The 15,457-nt window shown below is 41.9% G+C and overlaps 1 protein-coding gene across 25 annotated transcripts in view; it reads left to right on the top strand.

Moving 5' to 3' along the window:
• Window positions 1–15,457, top strand: part of SFI1 (SFI1 centrin binding protein) — a 105,550-nt gene that overhangs the window by 56,357 nt on the left and 33,736 nt on the right. For all 25 annotated transcript variants that reach the window (XM_045457352.1, XM_045457344.1, XM_045457338.1 and 22 more), the window contains 4 exons: window positions 9,777–9,933; window positions 11,295–11,456; window positions 13,282–13,352; window positions 14,678–14,770. In XM_045457352.1, coding sequence (XP_045313308.1) covers window positions 9,777–9,933; window positions 11,295–11,456; window positions 13,282–13,352; window positions 14,678–14,770 — 483 coding nt within the window. The remainder of the gene's footprint in view (window positions 1–9,776; window positions 9,934–11,294; window positions 11,457–13,281; window positions 13,353–14,677; window positions 14,771–15,457) is intronic.

Here is a 15,457-nt window from a genome sequence, read left to right as displayed (position 1 = left end):
AATTTTGCTTATATTGAGGTTTCTTTTGAGGATGCCACTAGCTTTTGATCAGTAATAAAGGCCTAACATCTGTACTAAGACTATGCTGTGGTGAAGCTTTCTTATGACCTTTGATAGACTCTGAGTTTCTCTCAGTTCTTTGGTCTGCTGAGTACTTCTAGGGCTGCCATGTCAGTTATAGAGAATAGAACAGGGAATAGGGAAAAAAAAGAAGTGACCTTTACTATATATAGGAGTAAATCTCTTTTTAATCTGACAACATGTTGCATCGTCAGTACAAAGGTGTGCAGTATATGGAAATCACATGCAAATAGCATATACAATCATCTAGGTCAGGGGTCCACAGAGTGGCCCACATGTCATATTTGGCCTACAGTCTGTTGTAAATAAAGTTTTATTGGGATGCAGTTATACCTGCATTGTCCAAGGTTGCTTTCAGGCTACAAGGGCAGAGTTGAGTAGTTCCCACAGAGACTGTGTGTCATGCAAGTCTAAAATAGTTATTAATTGACTTTGAAGAAAAAATTTGCTCAGGGCACCTGGTTGGCTCAGTTGGTTAAGTGTCCAACTTCGGCTAAGGTCATGATCTCTTGGATCGTGAGTTTGAGCCCCATGTCGGGCTCTGTGCTGACAGCACAGAGCCTCTGTGTCCCCCACTCTCTCTGCCCCTCCTTCTCTCACCTTTCTCCCAAAGAGCCACTCCGAGAGCCTATAAACCCATTCTGCTGGTGCTATTGCTCAGAACACTTCAGAATTCCCTTTTGATTGTTGTCTTCAAAGCTTGCAACCACAGATTTGACTGAATAATTTTAGTGAGAGCAGGTTTTCATGGTTAGTGGTTGGATTTAACATATAAAACAACCCAAGGTCATTCAGAGTAAAATTCAGTGAAAATTATGAATCATCAAGATCATATTAGTATATACGGGGCATGGGGTGTCTGGGTGGCTCAGTCAGTTGAGCATCTAACTCTTGATTTCAGTTTGGGTCATGATTCCACAGTTTAACAGGCTCTGCACTGATACTGTACAGCCTGCTTGGGATTCTCTCTTTCTAAATAAATAAATGAACTTAAAAAAAAAGATATTGATATGGACCAAAAGCTGTGTGAAACTCTAAGACCAGATTTTATTATGCAGATTATGAGTAATAGTGCATTATGTCTAGTAAGTACCATATGGTTTACCAAGAATTTATACTTAAGTCATTTCTTTTAAGCCTCATGACATCTCTGAACTAGGCAGCACAGACATCATGAGATACGTGAAATTAAAAAAATGTTTATCAATTTGTGTACCTCAAACATAGAAACACTGAATATAAAACCTTTATAAAAACATGAGCAGATACCCAAGTAACCACTACCCAGATTTAGAAGGTGTTTGCATTTTCCATACTTGTTCAAACACTGCTCAAGCCCTGCTCTTCCTCCATTCTGACACCATCCATCCTCAGAGATGTCCCCTGCACTGATACAAGGTTATCATTCCCTTGTGTTCTTTTTCACTTGTAGAAATGTGTGCATACATACCACAAAGAAGAAATGTTCTGGTTTTGTGTAGTTAGGAAATTGATGAATGGTGTCATACTGGGCATTACTATGCAGCTTGCCTTTTTTATGCAACAGTATATTTTTGAGGTGTATCCTTGTAGGTATGTAGAGATCTATTAACCATACACTATGCCATTGTATGAATAAGGTACAGTTTATCTGCTTCAATAGTAGTCAGTATTTATGCTAATGATGGACTATTGATTACTTCTACATATTTTCAATTACAAATGTTTCTGCAGAGAGCATTTTTAAACATATATTCTTGTGCAAGAGTCTAAGAGATTCTGTATTCTGGTTCCTGGAGATGACCTTGTTGGTTCATTGGGTCTCTGTCTTTATTAATTTATCTCTCTGTCTTTATTAAGGATTGCCCAGTTGCTTTCCAGTGTTGTGCCGATTTAAGTGCTAATGTTTCAGTTCTCATTTCTTTCTGCCTCCTTAGCACTGTGCATTGCCAGACTTGGTCATCTTCACCAATTTAATAGGTATGGAACAGTAATTCACTGTTGCTTTAATTTGTGTTTCACTGATTCCTGGTGAGGCCCAGCATCTTTTCAGATGCTTGTTTGCATTTGGGTTTCTGCTTTTGAGCTTGTTTACATTCCTCACTCTTTATTATGTTGGGTTATTTGACCTTTTTTTTTTTTAATTTTTTAATGTTTATTTTTAAGAGAGAGAGAAGGAGATAGATAAAGCATGAGCAGAGGAGGGACAGAGAGAGAGGGAGACACAGAATCCTAAGCAGGCTCCAGGCTGCTCAACGCGGGGCTCAAACTCATGAGCTGTGAGATCATGACCTAAGCCGAAGTCCGATGCTTAACTGACTAAGCCACCCAGGCACCACCCCCCTTTTTTTTAAATACTGATTTGTGGACATTGTTTTAGATTCTGCTTACTAATCTTTTGACTGTTAGGGGTGCCTGGGTGGCTCAGTTGGTTAAATGTCTGACTCTTGATTTCAGCTCAGGTCATGATCTCACGATTTGTGAGTTTGATCCCCGCGTCAGGCTCTGTGCTGAAAGTGTGGAGCCTGCTTGGGGTTCATTCATTCATATTCTCTGTCTCTCTCTCTCTCTCTCTCTCTCTCTTTCTCTCTGTCTCCCTCCCTCCCTCCCTCTCATCTTCTTTCTCCCTCCCCCCTCAAGAATAAATAAATAAATTTAAAACAATAAAAACCAAAAGCTAATCTTTTGAGTGTTATATACTTTACATGTACTTTTTTCCAGTCTATAGCTTTTTAAAAATTTTTTTTTGCTTATGATGCCTTTTTTTCCATACAGATATTATTAATTTCACCCTAGCCTAATTTATTCTTGTATCTTATGGTTTGGTCTTTAATATATTTGGGGTTTAATTTTATAAATTGTGTGAAAAGGGTCTTAATTTGTCATTTTCCATATGGATAATTAATTGCTGCAGCACTATTTGCTGATTCATCCATCCTTTATCTTTTTTTTTTTTTTAAGTTTACTTATTTATTTTGGGGCGGGGAGGGGCAGAGAGAGAGAGAGAGGGAGAGAGAGAGACTCCCAAGCAGGCTCTGCGTGGGGCTTGATCTCACAAATTGTGAGATCATGACCTGAACCAAAATCAAGAGTCAGATGCTTAACTGACTAAGCCACCTAGGTGCCCCTGTCCTTTATCTTTTTTATATGATTATTAATCTACTTTCACTATAGAGTAAAGTCCCAGTTATTCATGGGTCTTTTCTGGGCTCTTCATTCCATTGGTCTGTATTTCTCTCTCTGAGCCAATACCACACTATTAATTGTGATTGAATAAAGCAGGTAAGAAAGACTACCTAGGTTTCTACCTCAATCACCTATTTGCTTTGTACCTTTTAATGAGTTACCTACCCTCCCTGTACCTTAGATTTTTTTTATCTGTAAGTAGATAATAATAGTGCCTACCTCATAGGTTTGTTGAAGATTAAGTGTGATGATACATGTACTAGGCTTAGAGCAATACCTAGAATATGGAAAGCTCAGTAAGTGTTAGCTGTTTATTACTGTTTCTACTTTTACGAGCTATCTCTTCTCTTTATACATGAAAAAGGATGACCTGTTTTATTCTCGATCTTTGTAAAATCACCTTACCTATTCTTTTTACTCTTTCTTACTAATTTTAGGATCAACTGTCAAGTTCCACCTCTAAGCCTACTAGGATTTTTACTATAACGCACTGACTTTTTACATTAGATTGGGGAAAATTGTCATGTTTATGATACTGAGTCATCCCATCCATGAACTTGATCCGTCTTGTGATATGTTGATGAGCATGAGAGGGAGACTAAGAAGGATTAGGTCATGAAGTACATAAGGAGGCAGAGACTGTAGGTAAGGTCTTACAGGCTACGCCCATGAAGGCTTTGGTTCTTATTCCAGTGGAGGTAAGAAGCTGCTGTCTTTGAGCGAGGGTGATATGATCACACTTACTTCTTAATGGGATCCTTTTGGTTCATCATGTGCTGCCTTTTGGGAAGAAAGAGAGGTGTGTGTGTGTGTGTGTGTGTGTGTACACACGTGTGTTTATATTTTTGAGAAGAACTAAGGGAAGAATAAGCCCAAAACTAACAAAAAGTGGTTACCCGTAGCGGGTTGCAGGGAATAGTGTGGAAACAAAATATTTCTGTGATTTTACTTTCTTATACAATTTTAACTTTGAACCGTGTAGATATTTTATATAATTAAAAAAAAAACACTCAAGTGAATCAAAAAGGAAAAAAAGCAATCCCTAGAATTTTGAGGCACACTAAAACAAACTTAAATTTGTAGCCATGACTATACAGAGAAAATAATTACTTCAAATAACTTTAAAATAGAATATTTTGACTGTTCATCCCTAGTGGAATGCATTCTAAGGACACAAAGAACTTCTAGGAAATCCAAAACCCGCATTCAGTAGTCTTATTGTTCATGGCAGGTTTAGAAACTATTATAGCTACATTGTGAAATAGAGCAAATGACTATGGCAGTCGCATTGGGAATCATGATTTTCAGTTTAAAAGAAAAGATTACAAATATAAAAGAAATTAAATAAAAAGCCCTGTCATCTGAGATTGGAAATGTAAATATCAATATGGACTTAAGATGTTTTTTAACCTTAAAAAATGTATTTCTAGTTCTATTTACTGAAAAATTAGAAGCAATGAGTAGCGAGAATGTATGGCATTTAGCATTCCCAGTGCCCAAGTTATGGTCTCTGTTATGTCCTGGCTGAAAGGAACTGAGGCTTTTTGGAGAAATGGCTGATTCCAGGTCTAGATCAGGATATGGACATCATAAGCCTAGGATATAGTCTGCTGGAAAGTGAGGAAATTAGCAAAGGCTAATGGAATTGTGTCAGAACTCAGCCAAAAGACTCATAGACTTACGATAGAACAATTGGGACCTCAGAAAGTAATGACTGCAGTGAATGAAAACACATCAAATATATAAAAATCCATGCATGTATAATGGGGGAGGAGGAACTCACTGGTCACATATTTGGGTTGTTAGAGCATTTACTCAATTAGAAAATTAATGAAAGCCTAGGTGGCTCAGTTGGTTAAGCATCCGAATCTTGATTTCAACTCAGATCATGAGTGAGTCCCATGTTAGGCCGAGCACTGGGCATGGAGCCTGCTTGGGATATATTCATTCTCTCTTTCTCTCTCTCTCTCAAAAAAAAATTAAATTAATGAAAGCAAAAAATCAAGCATTTTCCCTGCCTTTCCTGTATAAACTATATCTTTGCAAAACCAGAGGGTAGGCCTCTTTACAAAATTCCAGTTAGTAGATGCAGAAGGATTACTAGAATCAGAAGATCAGTTTTGCCACCCCTAATGAGAAAATGGATCTAAGCAGCAACCACTGACTGAGAAGACCATGAGGAAAAGTAATGGAGGGATCAGGCTAACTTCATCTGAAGCCACTGACAGTCTTGACATGGCTAAAACTGGGGCAGCCAGCCATGATGCGAGGTAGTGGGAGGCCCCAGCACCACTTGAGAAATGTTCTTGCCTAAAAATTTGAACATGACTCCAACCAAGTCTAACATGAATCTAACTATCAGTTCCCAGGAAATATAGGGATCAAGGAGAAAAGTCAAAGACGCTTGCTGAGACAATCAGCCAAATCTAAAATGTGGGACATGTTTAGTGTCTCTGAAAAATTGGTGGCATGAAAGAGGAAAAGAGGCAGGGAAGAAAACTGTCCCATAAAAAGGAGAGATTTAAGTGACATAACCAAAATAAACCAAAAAGGATCGCTCTGGCTATGTAACCAAACCACACAAGTGTTCATCCATCCAATGCACAGCAAGCCAATAAAAACTGATACCAAACTTTTGCTGTGAAGAAAGATAGGCTACTTATTAGCGTGGCACCACCCAGGAGAACAAGAAGGTAATGTTCAAAAGTCCCAAACTGTTTTGGGCACCTGAGTGGCTCAGTTGGTTAAGCATCTGACTTCAGCTCTCTGGGCTCTCTGCCGTCCGTGTAGAGCCCACTTTGGATCCTCTGTCCCCCTCTCTCTGACCCTCCCCTGCCTGTGCTCACTTGCTCTCTCTCTCAAAAATAAACATTAAAAATAAATAAATGAAACAAAAGTCCCAAACTCTCTAATGGCTTTACAAGCAGGGGTTTTTAAAGGGTGAAAATTCAGGGTAAGGGTCTCAGGGTCTTGGATCACACTTGATTAGAGTTAGGTCAGCTATCACATTTCCTTCCTTGATCATCTTGTCCCTTTTGGCATCTCCCAGTCTGGTTTCAGTGTGATTGTAGTGAGATGGTTGTTCTGCTTCAGGGACCCGGTCGTTCTGCATTATGGGCCTGGAACTGCAAAACATTCTTAGGGATTGCATTAGCGATGTCATCTCTAGAGTACAAAGGCAAAAGTTCTACATCCTGTGACTATCACTAAGCTGAAAATTATTATTTTTTTTCTGGCAAACACAGCACATTGTTTTTGTTATCTCAGGCAGAACAGCATCCCACAGAGTTGTTGAGAGGCAAGTTTATGTTACTCCCTGAGGCATCTTTACAGGTTTTTTTAAATAGTAAGTAGGGGCTACGTGACTCTGGTCAGAGGCAGCTAGAAGCCATATGTCTAAATTGTGGGTTCCAGGGAGGCTTGCATCCCTGGTTTCAGCTGTTGTGTTAAGAATAGACCATAAAAGATCAAGAATGAAAGCAGGGAGAGCAGTTAAGAAGCTATTACAAAATCCCAGGTGGGATTCTAGACAAGGATGATAGCAAGATGGTGTTGGATTCTGGGTATACCTTGAAGGTAATGCTGACAAGACTCGCTAATAGATGGTTAAGACGTAAAACTTCAGAGAAAGAGTCCAAGGTGACTCCCAGGTTTCTGGCCTAAGTAACTGGAACAGTGGAGTTGCCATTTAGTAAAATGGGGAAGATGGAGGGGATTTAGCTCCATTCTGAGCTTTGTGTCTTCAGCCTATATTATAGGCCTTTTGAACATCCTCAAGGAAATGTGAAGGAAGCAGTTGAATACATGTGGAGTATGGAGGACAGGTCCAGACCTGAGATGTACATTTGGGAGTTTTCGGCATGCAGTTGGTATTTAGTCATGAAACTGCATCAAAGGACAAAGGGAGTGAGTATAGCTTGGGGGGTCGTGGGGGGAGGGCGATTAGTCCCAGGACTGAGCCTGGGAGGAATAAAGGCGAAGGTAGCCTGGAGAATCTGCAGGCCTGATTGGCCATGTCAGATGCTTCTGGCAGGTCAGGGAAGGTGAGGAGTGGAATTTGACCTTTGGATTGAGCAACACGGAGATCATTGATGCTCTTGGTGAGAGCAGTTTCAGTGAGCCTGATGGGGAGAGGATTCATGAAGGCCTTCCTGGGAGAAGAGAAATTAGAAAATAGACCCTTCTTGGGGCGCCTGGGTGGCGCAGTCGGTTAAGCGTCCGACTTCAGCCAGGTCACGATCTCGCGGTCCGGGAGTTCGAGCCCCGCGTCAGGCTCTGGGCTAATGGCTCAGAGCCTGGAGCCTGTTTCCGGTTCTGTGTCTCCCTCTCTCTCTGCCCCTCCCCCGTTCATGCTCTGTCTCTCTCTGTCCCAAAAATAAATAAACGTTGAAAAAAAAAATTTTTTTAAGAAAATAGACCCTTCTTTTGAGGAGTTTGGAAAGAAAAGAACTCCAGTGTTAGCTGGATGGCAAAGTGGTGGTTTGCTTAGGAATCTGATTTATTCCTTTCGGGTAGTGTTTTTTGTGACAGTAATCTTTTCCCCACAGCTTTTTATTTTTGACAAACACCAAATGACAGATACTGTATTCTCTTCACTGGTTTATCCTATTGCTAACATCTTCCTACATTTGCTTTCTCTAAGTATATCAATATATTTCTTTATATTTTCTGAGTCGCTTAAAGTTGCAGACATAAAAGTTTACCCTAAATACTTCAGCTTCTATCTCCTAAAAATAAGGATGTTCTTCTATATAATCACAATATCATTATCATATCTAAGACATTCAATATTAATATGGTAATATCTACAATACAATTCATATTTAAACCGTAGATTATTGCTATTTTAGTGTCAGGTACAGGGTCCAATCAGAGGTCATCTGTTGTTTTCGATTGTCATATCCCTGAAAGGATTTGCGTTTTAGGATTGGAGAAATAATAGCACATTCGTACGCTGATTTTAAAAACCTAGTAGAGGGGCGCCTGGGTGGCACAGTCGGTTGAGCGCCCGACTTCAGCCAGGTCGCGATCTCGCGGTCCGTGAGTTCGAGCCCCGCATCGGGCTCTGGGCTGATGGCTCAGAGCCTGGAGCCTGTTTCCGATTCTGTGTCTCCCTCTCTCTCTGCCCCTCCCCCGTTCATGCTCTGTCTCTCTCTGTCCCAAAAATAAATAAACGTTGAAAAATAAAAAAAATAAAAAAAATAAAAAATAAAAACCTAGTAGAGGGTGAAAACCAATGATGCAGAAGGGGGGGGGGGGAATTGCCAGTGATGAACCTGAGAAGGTGAGAGACATGGGATGTATCCATAGTGGGGGTGAACTTCTGATGGAAGGGAGTATGGATACTTTATTCAGAGTAGCCAGAGAGAAGGCAGAGCCTGTGGGTAGGTGGGTAGGTAGATGTGAGAGAAGCTTGAGAAAATTCTCTTTTGATAGCTTTTATTTTCTTGGTGAAATAGGAAGAATGGTATTCAGCTGAGAGGAAGGAAAGGAGAATAGGTGTTACAGGTTTAAGAAAAGAAGGTATGAAGTTGTCATCTGAGACTGTCATCTTCAAACTAGGGCATGCATATAGCTAGGCACACATGAAGACTTTGCTAAGGGTGCACAATTATGGATAGTCTTGAGGGAATCCTTTTGTAGACCCTCAACTTCTGCAGGTCACACTTCCCAGAAACTAATGTGCCTGAGACGATAGGCTTCCTCCCACTTGGGAGAGAAAGGCAGACCCTCGCCTATCCCAAATCTGAATTAAATATATCACCCCTTGGATTGTCACAGCTTCTTGTCTGTTCGTTGATTTCATTATTCCTCTTTTTCCTTGTTGTTCTTTTAAAAAAATTTTTTTTAATGTTTATTTTTGAGAGAGAGAGAGAGAGAGACAGAGCATGAGTGGGGGAGGGGCAGAGAGAGAGGGAGACACAGAATCTGAACCAGGCTTCAGGTTCTGATTCTGAGCTGTCAGCACAGAGACTGACATGGGGCTCGAACCCACAACTGTGAGATCATGACCTGAGCCGTAGTCGGACCCTTAACCCACTGAGCCACCCAGGCACCCCTCCTTGTCCTTAATCCAGAAAATAAATTACTTTCTGGAAGTAGAATGTCCTTCTTTTTTTTTTTTTTTTTTTTTTTAATTTTTTTTTCAACGTTTATTTATTTTTGGGACAGAGAGAGACAGAGCATGAACGGGGGAGGGGCAGAGAGAGAGGGAGACAAAGAATCGGAAACAGGCTCCAGGCTCTGAGCCATCAGCCCAGAGCCCGACGCGGGGCTCGAACTCACGGACCACGAGATCGTGACCTGGCTGAAGTCGGACGCTTAACCGACTGCGCCACCCAGGCGCCCCAGAATGTCCTTCTTAAAGAGCCTTTCACTGCAAATTTCTATAGCTCATGATCCTGCTTGGGAGTTGTTACTTCCTTGTTTCTAGTTTTAGCTTTGTATCTCAGTTTCTTTTTTCCCTCACCAGTACTTCACCTCTGTTTTCCTGCCTCTCCTTTGATTGTTGCCTTTTCTCTGGTTTTCAGGCTTGGTCACAGTGGCGGGAACAGCTCCTGTATGTCCAGAAGGAGAGACAGAAGATGGTCTCCGCAGTGAAACACCATCAGCACTGGCAAAAGTGGAAATCCCTGAAGGCCTGGCTTGGATACCTGCAGGTCCGCAGAGTGAAGAGACAGCAGAAGGGTGAGCAGGAAGTCCCAGGCTCCAGAGACAGAGGATCATGTCACAATTTACAGTCTTCTGCCAGTGGTGCTGCTCTTTATTAGGAGAGAGATAACCAAAGGAAAAAAAAAAATAGAGGTAACCACATTATGCCACAAATTTTGGAAAAAAGAGATTGAGGAGGAACATACATCATCTTCAGTTCACATTTAAGTTGTTTCCTTCTGGCCTTTTCCACTAAAAATATTTTTTTTCAACAGGTTTAATTATTACATAAATACTGTGATTATTTATGATTAATAGGATACATACAACTTTATATCTTTTTCTACACAACTAAACATTTTCCTATGTCTTTCAGTATTCTTCATAAATGTTATTTTTTTAATGATTGTCTGCATTTTGTAGGATGGCTTACCTTAATCTATTTAGCCACCCTTGTATCTATAGATATTTGGATTGTTTCTACTTCTCCCCAGTTATGCAACCCATGTGATTTAGGGTAATGAGGGTTTTTTTAACCACTATTCTCATGGTTTAGTTTCCCAATTAGAGTTCAGAAGTAATAACACACTGATCATGATCATTGGTACTTTCTGTACTTTGGTTTCTGGAGCCCACACAGAAGTGAGTCAAGCAGCGTGCTAGACGTGGCTGGCTTTCACCCAGGCCTCCCTCCTGGGCTGCCAGGCCAGCACTGCCTTTTGGGAGAGTTTGAATGTGTCTGTCTGAGGATAATGAAGGAGACCTACTGTCTGGTTGCCCAAGCCTGGAAGGTGAAGGCATGAAGCTATTTAGCATGATAAGCTGTTATTTAGGCACTGACTAATGTGCCCCTCTTTACAGCATTTGAATTCCAGGACCAGTTCCCTTCCACTTCCTGGACTTCAGTTCATCAGAATATTAGCTAATTAGTATTAAAAGCAGGTGACTGGCAACCAGGATCAGTCTGGCTAAAAGCTCGAAAAACACCTTTGCCAGCATGGTGACCAAGTTGTGTCATTGAGTCAATCCCTGAAGTCCCACCCAGGAGACATCAGTAAAGAGGCAAATGTGAAAGAGTCTTCTTTGAAAGCAGCCGCCACCATTCCTGGTCATCAGTAGTTAAGTGGAAGCCTCAACTCTTTAATAGAACTGATTTTGTAACATCCTCCTCCCTAAAATTACAGACCTTTTCTCTTTCCTTGGAGAGAAGAAGTGTAGCTAAGGGCTTCCAAATTACCCTCCCCTGCCTAAAAAAACTTTTATTTTAGAATTCTTTGTAAGAACATCCTCGAATCCCTGCTGTCTGCCAGTAGTAGGGTGCAGCTTATCTTAAAGATGCTTCCAGCTCATCTCTCAACCTTGCAGGGGGCAGCACGTAGTTACTTTCTTTGTTGCAGACATGGCTGAGCGATTCCACCGGGTCACTGTGCTCCAGACACACTTCTGTGATTGGCAGTGGGCCTGGGAGCGGAAGGAGAGTTTGTATGCCGTGCACGCACGCGTGGAAGGGCTGGCCAGGAAGATGGCAATGCGGCGGGCCTTTACTCATTGGAAACACTGTATCCTTTTCAGTCACCCAGCCCTATCCATCACCACAGCCAGGGCATCATGAGCTCAGCAGCCTTTGAGACAAAGGGCAGGAGATATTTGGAAAACAATTACTGACAATATAAGGTGGTCCTGATCTCTGTTTTCTTTTTAAAAAATTTTTCACTGGACATGTGCTTACAAAAGAGTATGTGTAGTACACATTAACAGTTTAATGAATGGTATTAAAATACTTATGTACCCACTACCCAACTTAAAAATTAGAACCTTGCTGGAGCGCCTGGGTGGCTCAGTCAGTTAATTGTCCGACTTTGGCTCAGGTCATGATCTCACGGTTCGTGAGTTCGAGCCCTGCATCAGACTCTGTGCTGACAGCCTGGAGCCTGCTTTGGATTCTGTGTCTCCGTCTCTCTCTGCCCTCCCCCCACTCATGGTCTGTCTCTCTTTCTCTCTCTCTCAAAAATAAATAATAAAAAAACATGAAAAAAAGAAAAAAAAATTAGAACCCTGCCGATTTCCTAACACTGTTCATCCTTGATTGCATTCCCTTTCCTCCCCCTCAGTGGTAATCCCACTATCCTGAATTTTATGTTGCCATTTCATTGCTTTTCTTTACCCACTAGGTGGTGGAAATAGCCATGGCTGTGTGTTTCTTGGCAGCCCTAACATTATGATCATAGTTTCCATTTATTGGGCTTTACCATGTACAGACTATGCATTATCTGTTTAACCCTCATAGCAACCCTGTGGAGTAGATGTCAGTATTTCCATTTTATAGATGAGGAAACCGAGATTCAAAGGGGCTCAATTATTGTCAAAGTCACAGCATATCATTGGGCAGAGCCAGGAGCTTTTAACCCAGGCATTTGACTCCGGTGCTTTGACTCCTGTGCACATGTCCATAATCACTGCCCTCATTACAGTATGTGCCCAGATGTGCAGATTCAGTCAAGGAGGTGGGGCTTGAGCTGACTTTGTCCTTAAAGGATCACAAGGTCACCTAGCAAAGTCAGGAAGAGTGTTTCAGGTGGAAGGAATGGCGTTTACACACAGATGAAGAAAAGATCCAAGGGCAGTGACAGGGATCTGTTACCGAGCTGTGGGGGTGTGGATGGCAGTAGGGCAGTGCAGGTAGATGCAGGCTAGGGAACAGCTTGTAGAGCCCTGGATGCAGCGGTCAGGAATTTGGGCTTTCTCCTGATGGCACTGGGGATCCTCTGGAGGTGTTTAAGAAGAGAAGTGATGGAGCAAGTTTGTACTTGAGAGGTCTGGATTACAGGGCAAAGCTGGCACGAGGAGAGCAGTTACATGAGACTCTCGCCAGTCTGTGTGAGGAGCAAGTCAGATGCACTGCAGGGCATCAGGGGTGGGAACAGAAAAGCAGGAGAGATTTCAGAGGAGACCAGATGGACTTGGCAGCCCAGTAGATGGAGAGAGTGGGAGGAGAAGGTTTGAAAATAACTCCAAGGTTTTTAGCTGAAATATCTGACTGGGGTTTTGGTGCCAAAACAAAGGATGCAGGAAGACAGGAGAGCTTTAGATAAGGTTACTTGCAAATGTTTACTGTAATTCGTGACAATTTATCTCAACTGTTCTTGCCTGTCATCAAATGGGCATCAGAAGGGAGAAAGGCAAGGCCAACTGTTTGATAAGCAACTCACACAGTTTCCCTTTGCCTCCTCCTCTTCCTGGGATCATCAGGAGGAGGCAGAGGTGGACGTAGGCCATCTGGCATGCCTATTTTCCCTCAAGCCAGGACCCTCCCGATGGGTCACTGGGTTGCAGTGTGCTGGGGTGGGAACACTTTTGAGATGAAAGGCCTTAACTCCCTGGCGGATGTGCTGCTGTGCACTGAAGAAGCAGCCCAGTGGAAGGCGGCCGAAGATCACAGCAGACACAGCTTGCTGGTGAGAACACGGAAGCCTCTCAAGGCCTTTTTTTTTTTTTTTCTTCTTCAGGAACTGCCAAAGTTTTAGTGTTTAATATTTAACAGCACAACTGACCAAGGTCCAAGATGTGACATTACCATGTTTAAAAAACTCTATAAACTAATTATAAAAACTATAAACTAATTATATAGTATGTGATAAGAAGAAAGCACACTTTATAATAGAAAGCCTGTCTACACGTAGGAGTGCCTTCAAAACCATAGTTACCAACCCTGCTTAACCATCCACTTTTGGGGAACCCAGGCCCACATAATGCTCTTCAAGTATATCTGGTTGTGGGATTAGCTTCACTCAAGAAGATCTGTTCCATTGTACGTGTCCCTGTTTTCATTTTGGATAAGAAATGGTAATGGTGTGGGGTCAGAGGGTCTGGAGCTGTAAGGGAAACTTGGAGGTGATCTAGTACTGCACTTTTTTACATGGTGGGCCCTCTTTTTCTTCTTTTGTTTTTAAGTACTCTCTACTACACCCAATATGTGACTTGAACTCACGACGCCAAGGGCAGGCCCTCTTTTTAATTGTGGGAACCTAGCCTGTGAAATCAATCAACGCAGAAATTCTGCGGATGAAGCAGGGTCTGGGGAGTAGTCCCTCTTCTGCTGCTCTCCCCAACCCTCACCACATAAGGAGATCTTCAGACACTTTCAGGAGCCTCTGGGGTTCCACAGACCACAATATGAAAACCCCTAAACGCTTCACTTCTGTCTCAGAAAACTGGAGCCCAGGGCATTGGAGAATAGGCTTTGCTTAGGTGACATGTGAGGCAGTATTGCTGGAGCTGGAGCCAGTCTTGCGTCTTGCCCCTATCCCAGCCCCCCTACTCACCAAGGCTTCCCTCTCCTCCTTTTATTCTATTCTACAAAACTACTTTCTAATTGTATAAGTGTGCATGTTGACACCCCCTGCACACATACATGGCTTGAAAAAAAAACACACCATAAGCTAAAAGTCTGTCTCTTTTTCTGAGAGGCAAAGTTGATGTTTTTAACCTTTGTCTGTAGTGTTCCCTCTGGACCATGGTATCTCTCCTGGTCAGAGGTGAGGGTGTGTTTGTTCTTGTGCAGTAACAGTGGACAGCGGAGGATCAGTTAGACAGCTATTTATTAAGTGCCTACTGTGTGGGCTGGCTTGTATCAGACTCCCAACTGAATCTCAAAGCAGAAAGGATCCCAGGGACATGGGAGCAGCTGTGAATATCCACGACTGAGCCTCTGGCTTAGCTGCTCTTACTTTTACAGATGCTGCTGATTTGTAACTAGTTGTGTCCTTCCTTCTATTCACAGCACTTCTGTTTTCGAGCCCTAAAAGACAATGTGACCCACGCCCGTCTCCAGCAAATAAAAAGGAACCTCGCTCACCAGCAGCATGACATAATGGTGAGGGTCATCTGTAAGAAGGGACCTCTGATGGCCATTGTAGAGTTTTGTCCAGACTTTTTAGACTCCAAAACCTTAGTGTCCATTTTCTCTAGTTAGCCATACTGGCTAACTCTTGGTTTTCCCTAATCTCATTTTTTATCTGTTTGCTCAGAAACTTGATAGCAGACTCAGAGGTCAGGCTCCTGATCTAGGGAATACACTTTGAGTCTTGCATTCCAGGTGGTGTTTGCACTGGGAATCTGTTGTCTTCAGTGGTTGGTTTACCTGAGGGCAACAAACATCCTATCTTTACTTATAGATCGTGTTTCTGGGTTTAGGAGGATGGGGTTTTTTGGTTTTTCATTATGAAAATGTTCAAACATACAGAAAAATATAAAGAACAGTATAATGAACATTTATATACTTACAATCTAAATTCAAATATTAGCTGATTATTAATACTTACATTTTTTTGCTGAATCATTTTAAAGTAAATTACAGACAACATGAAACATTACGCCTAAACTTTTCGGCATGCATCGCCCAAAAATAACGTTTTCCTTCATAACAACAATATCATTGTCATCCTTAATAAAATGAACAGTAATTCCCTAATTTGATCCAATGCCCAGCCCATATTCAGATCTTCACAGTTGCCCTCAAAATGTCTTTATAGATGTTTTTTTCAAACCAGGATCCAGTAAA

Source organism: Leopardus geoffroyi, chromosome D3 (genome assembly GCF_018350155.1).
Source record: "Leopardus geoffroyi isolate Oge1 chromosome D3, O.geoffroyi_Oge1_pat1.0, whole genome shotgun sequence".
In the NCBI taxonomy this organism is placed as follows: Eukaryota; Metazoa; Chordata; class Mammalia; order Carnivora; family Felidae; genus Leopardus; species Leopardus geoffroyi.
This window is presented reverse-complemented; position numbering and strand designations above follow the sequence as displayed.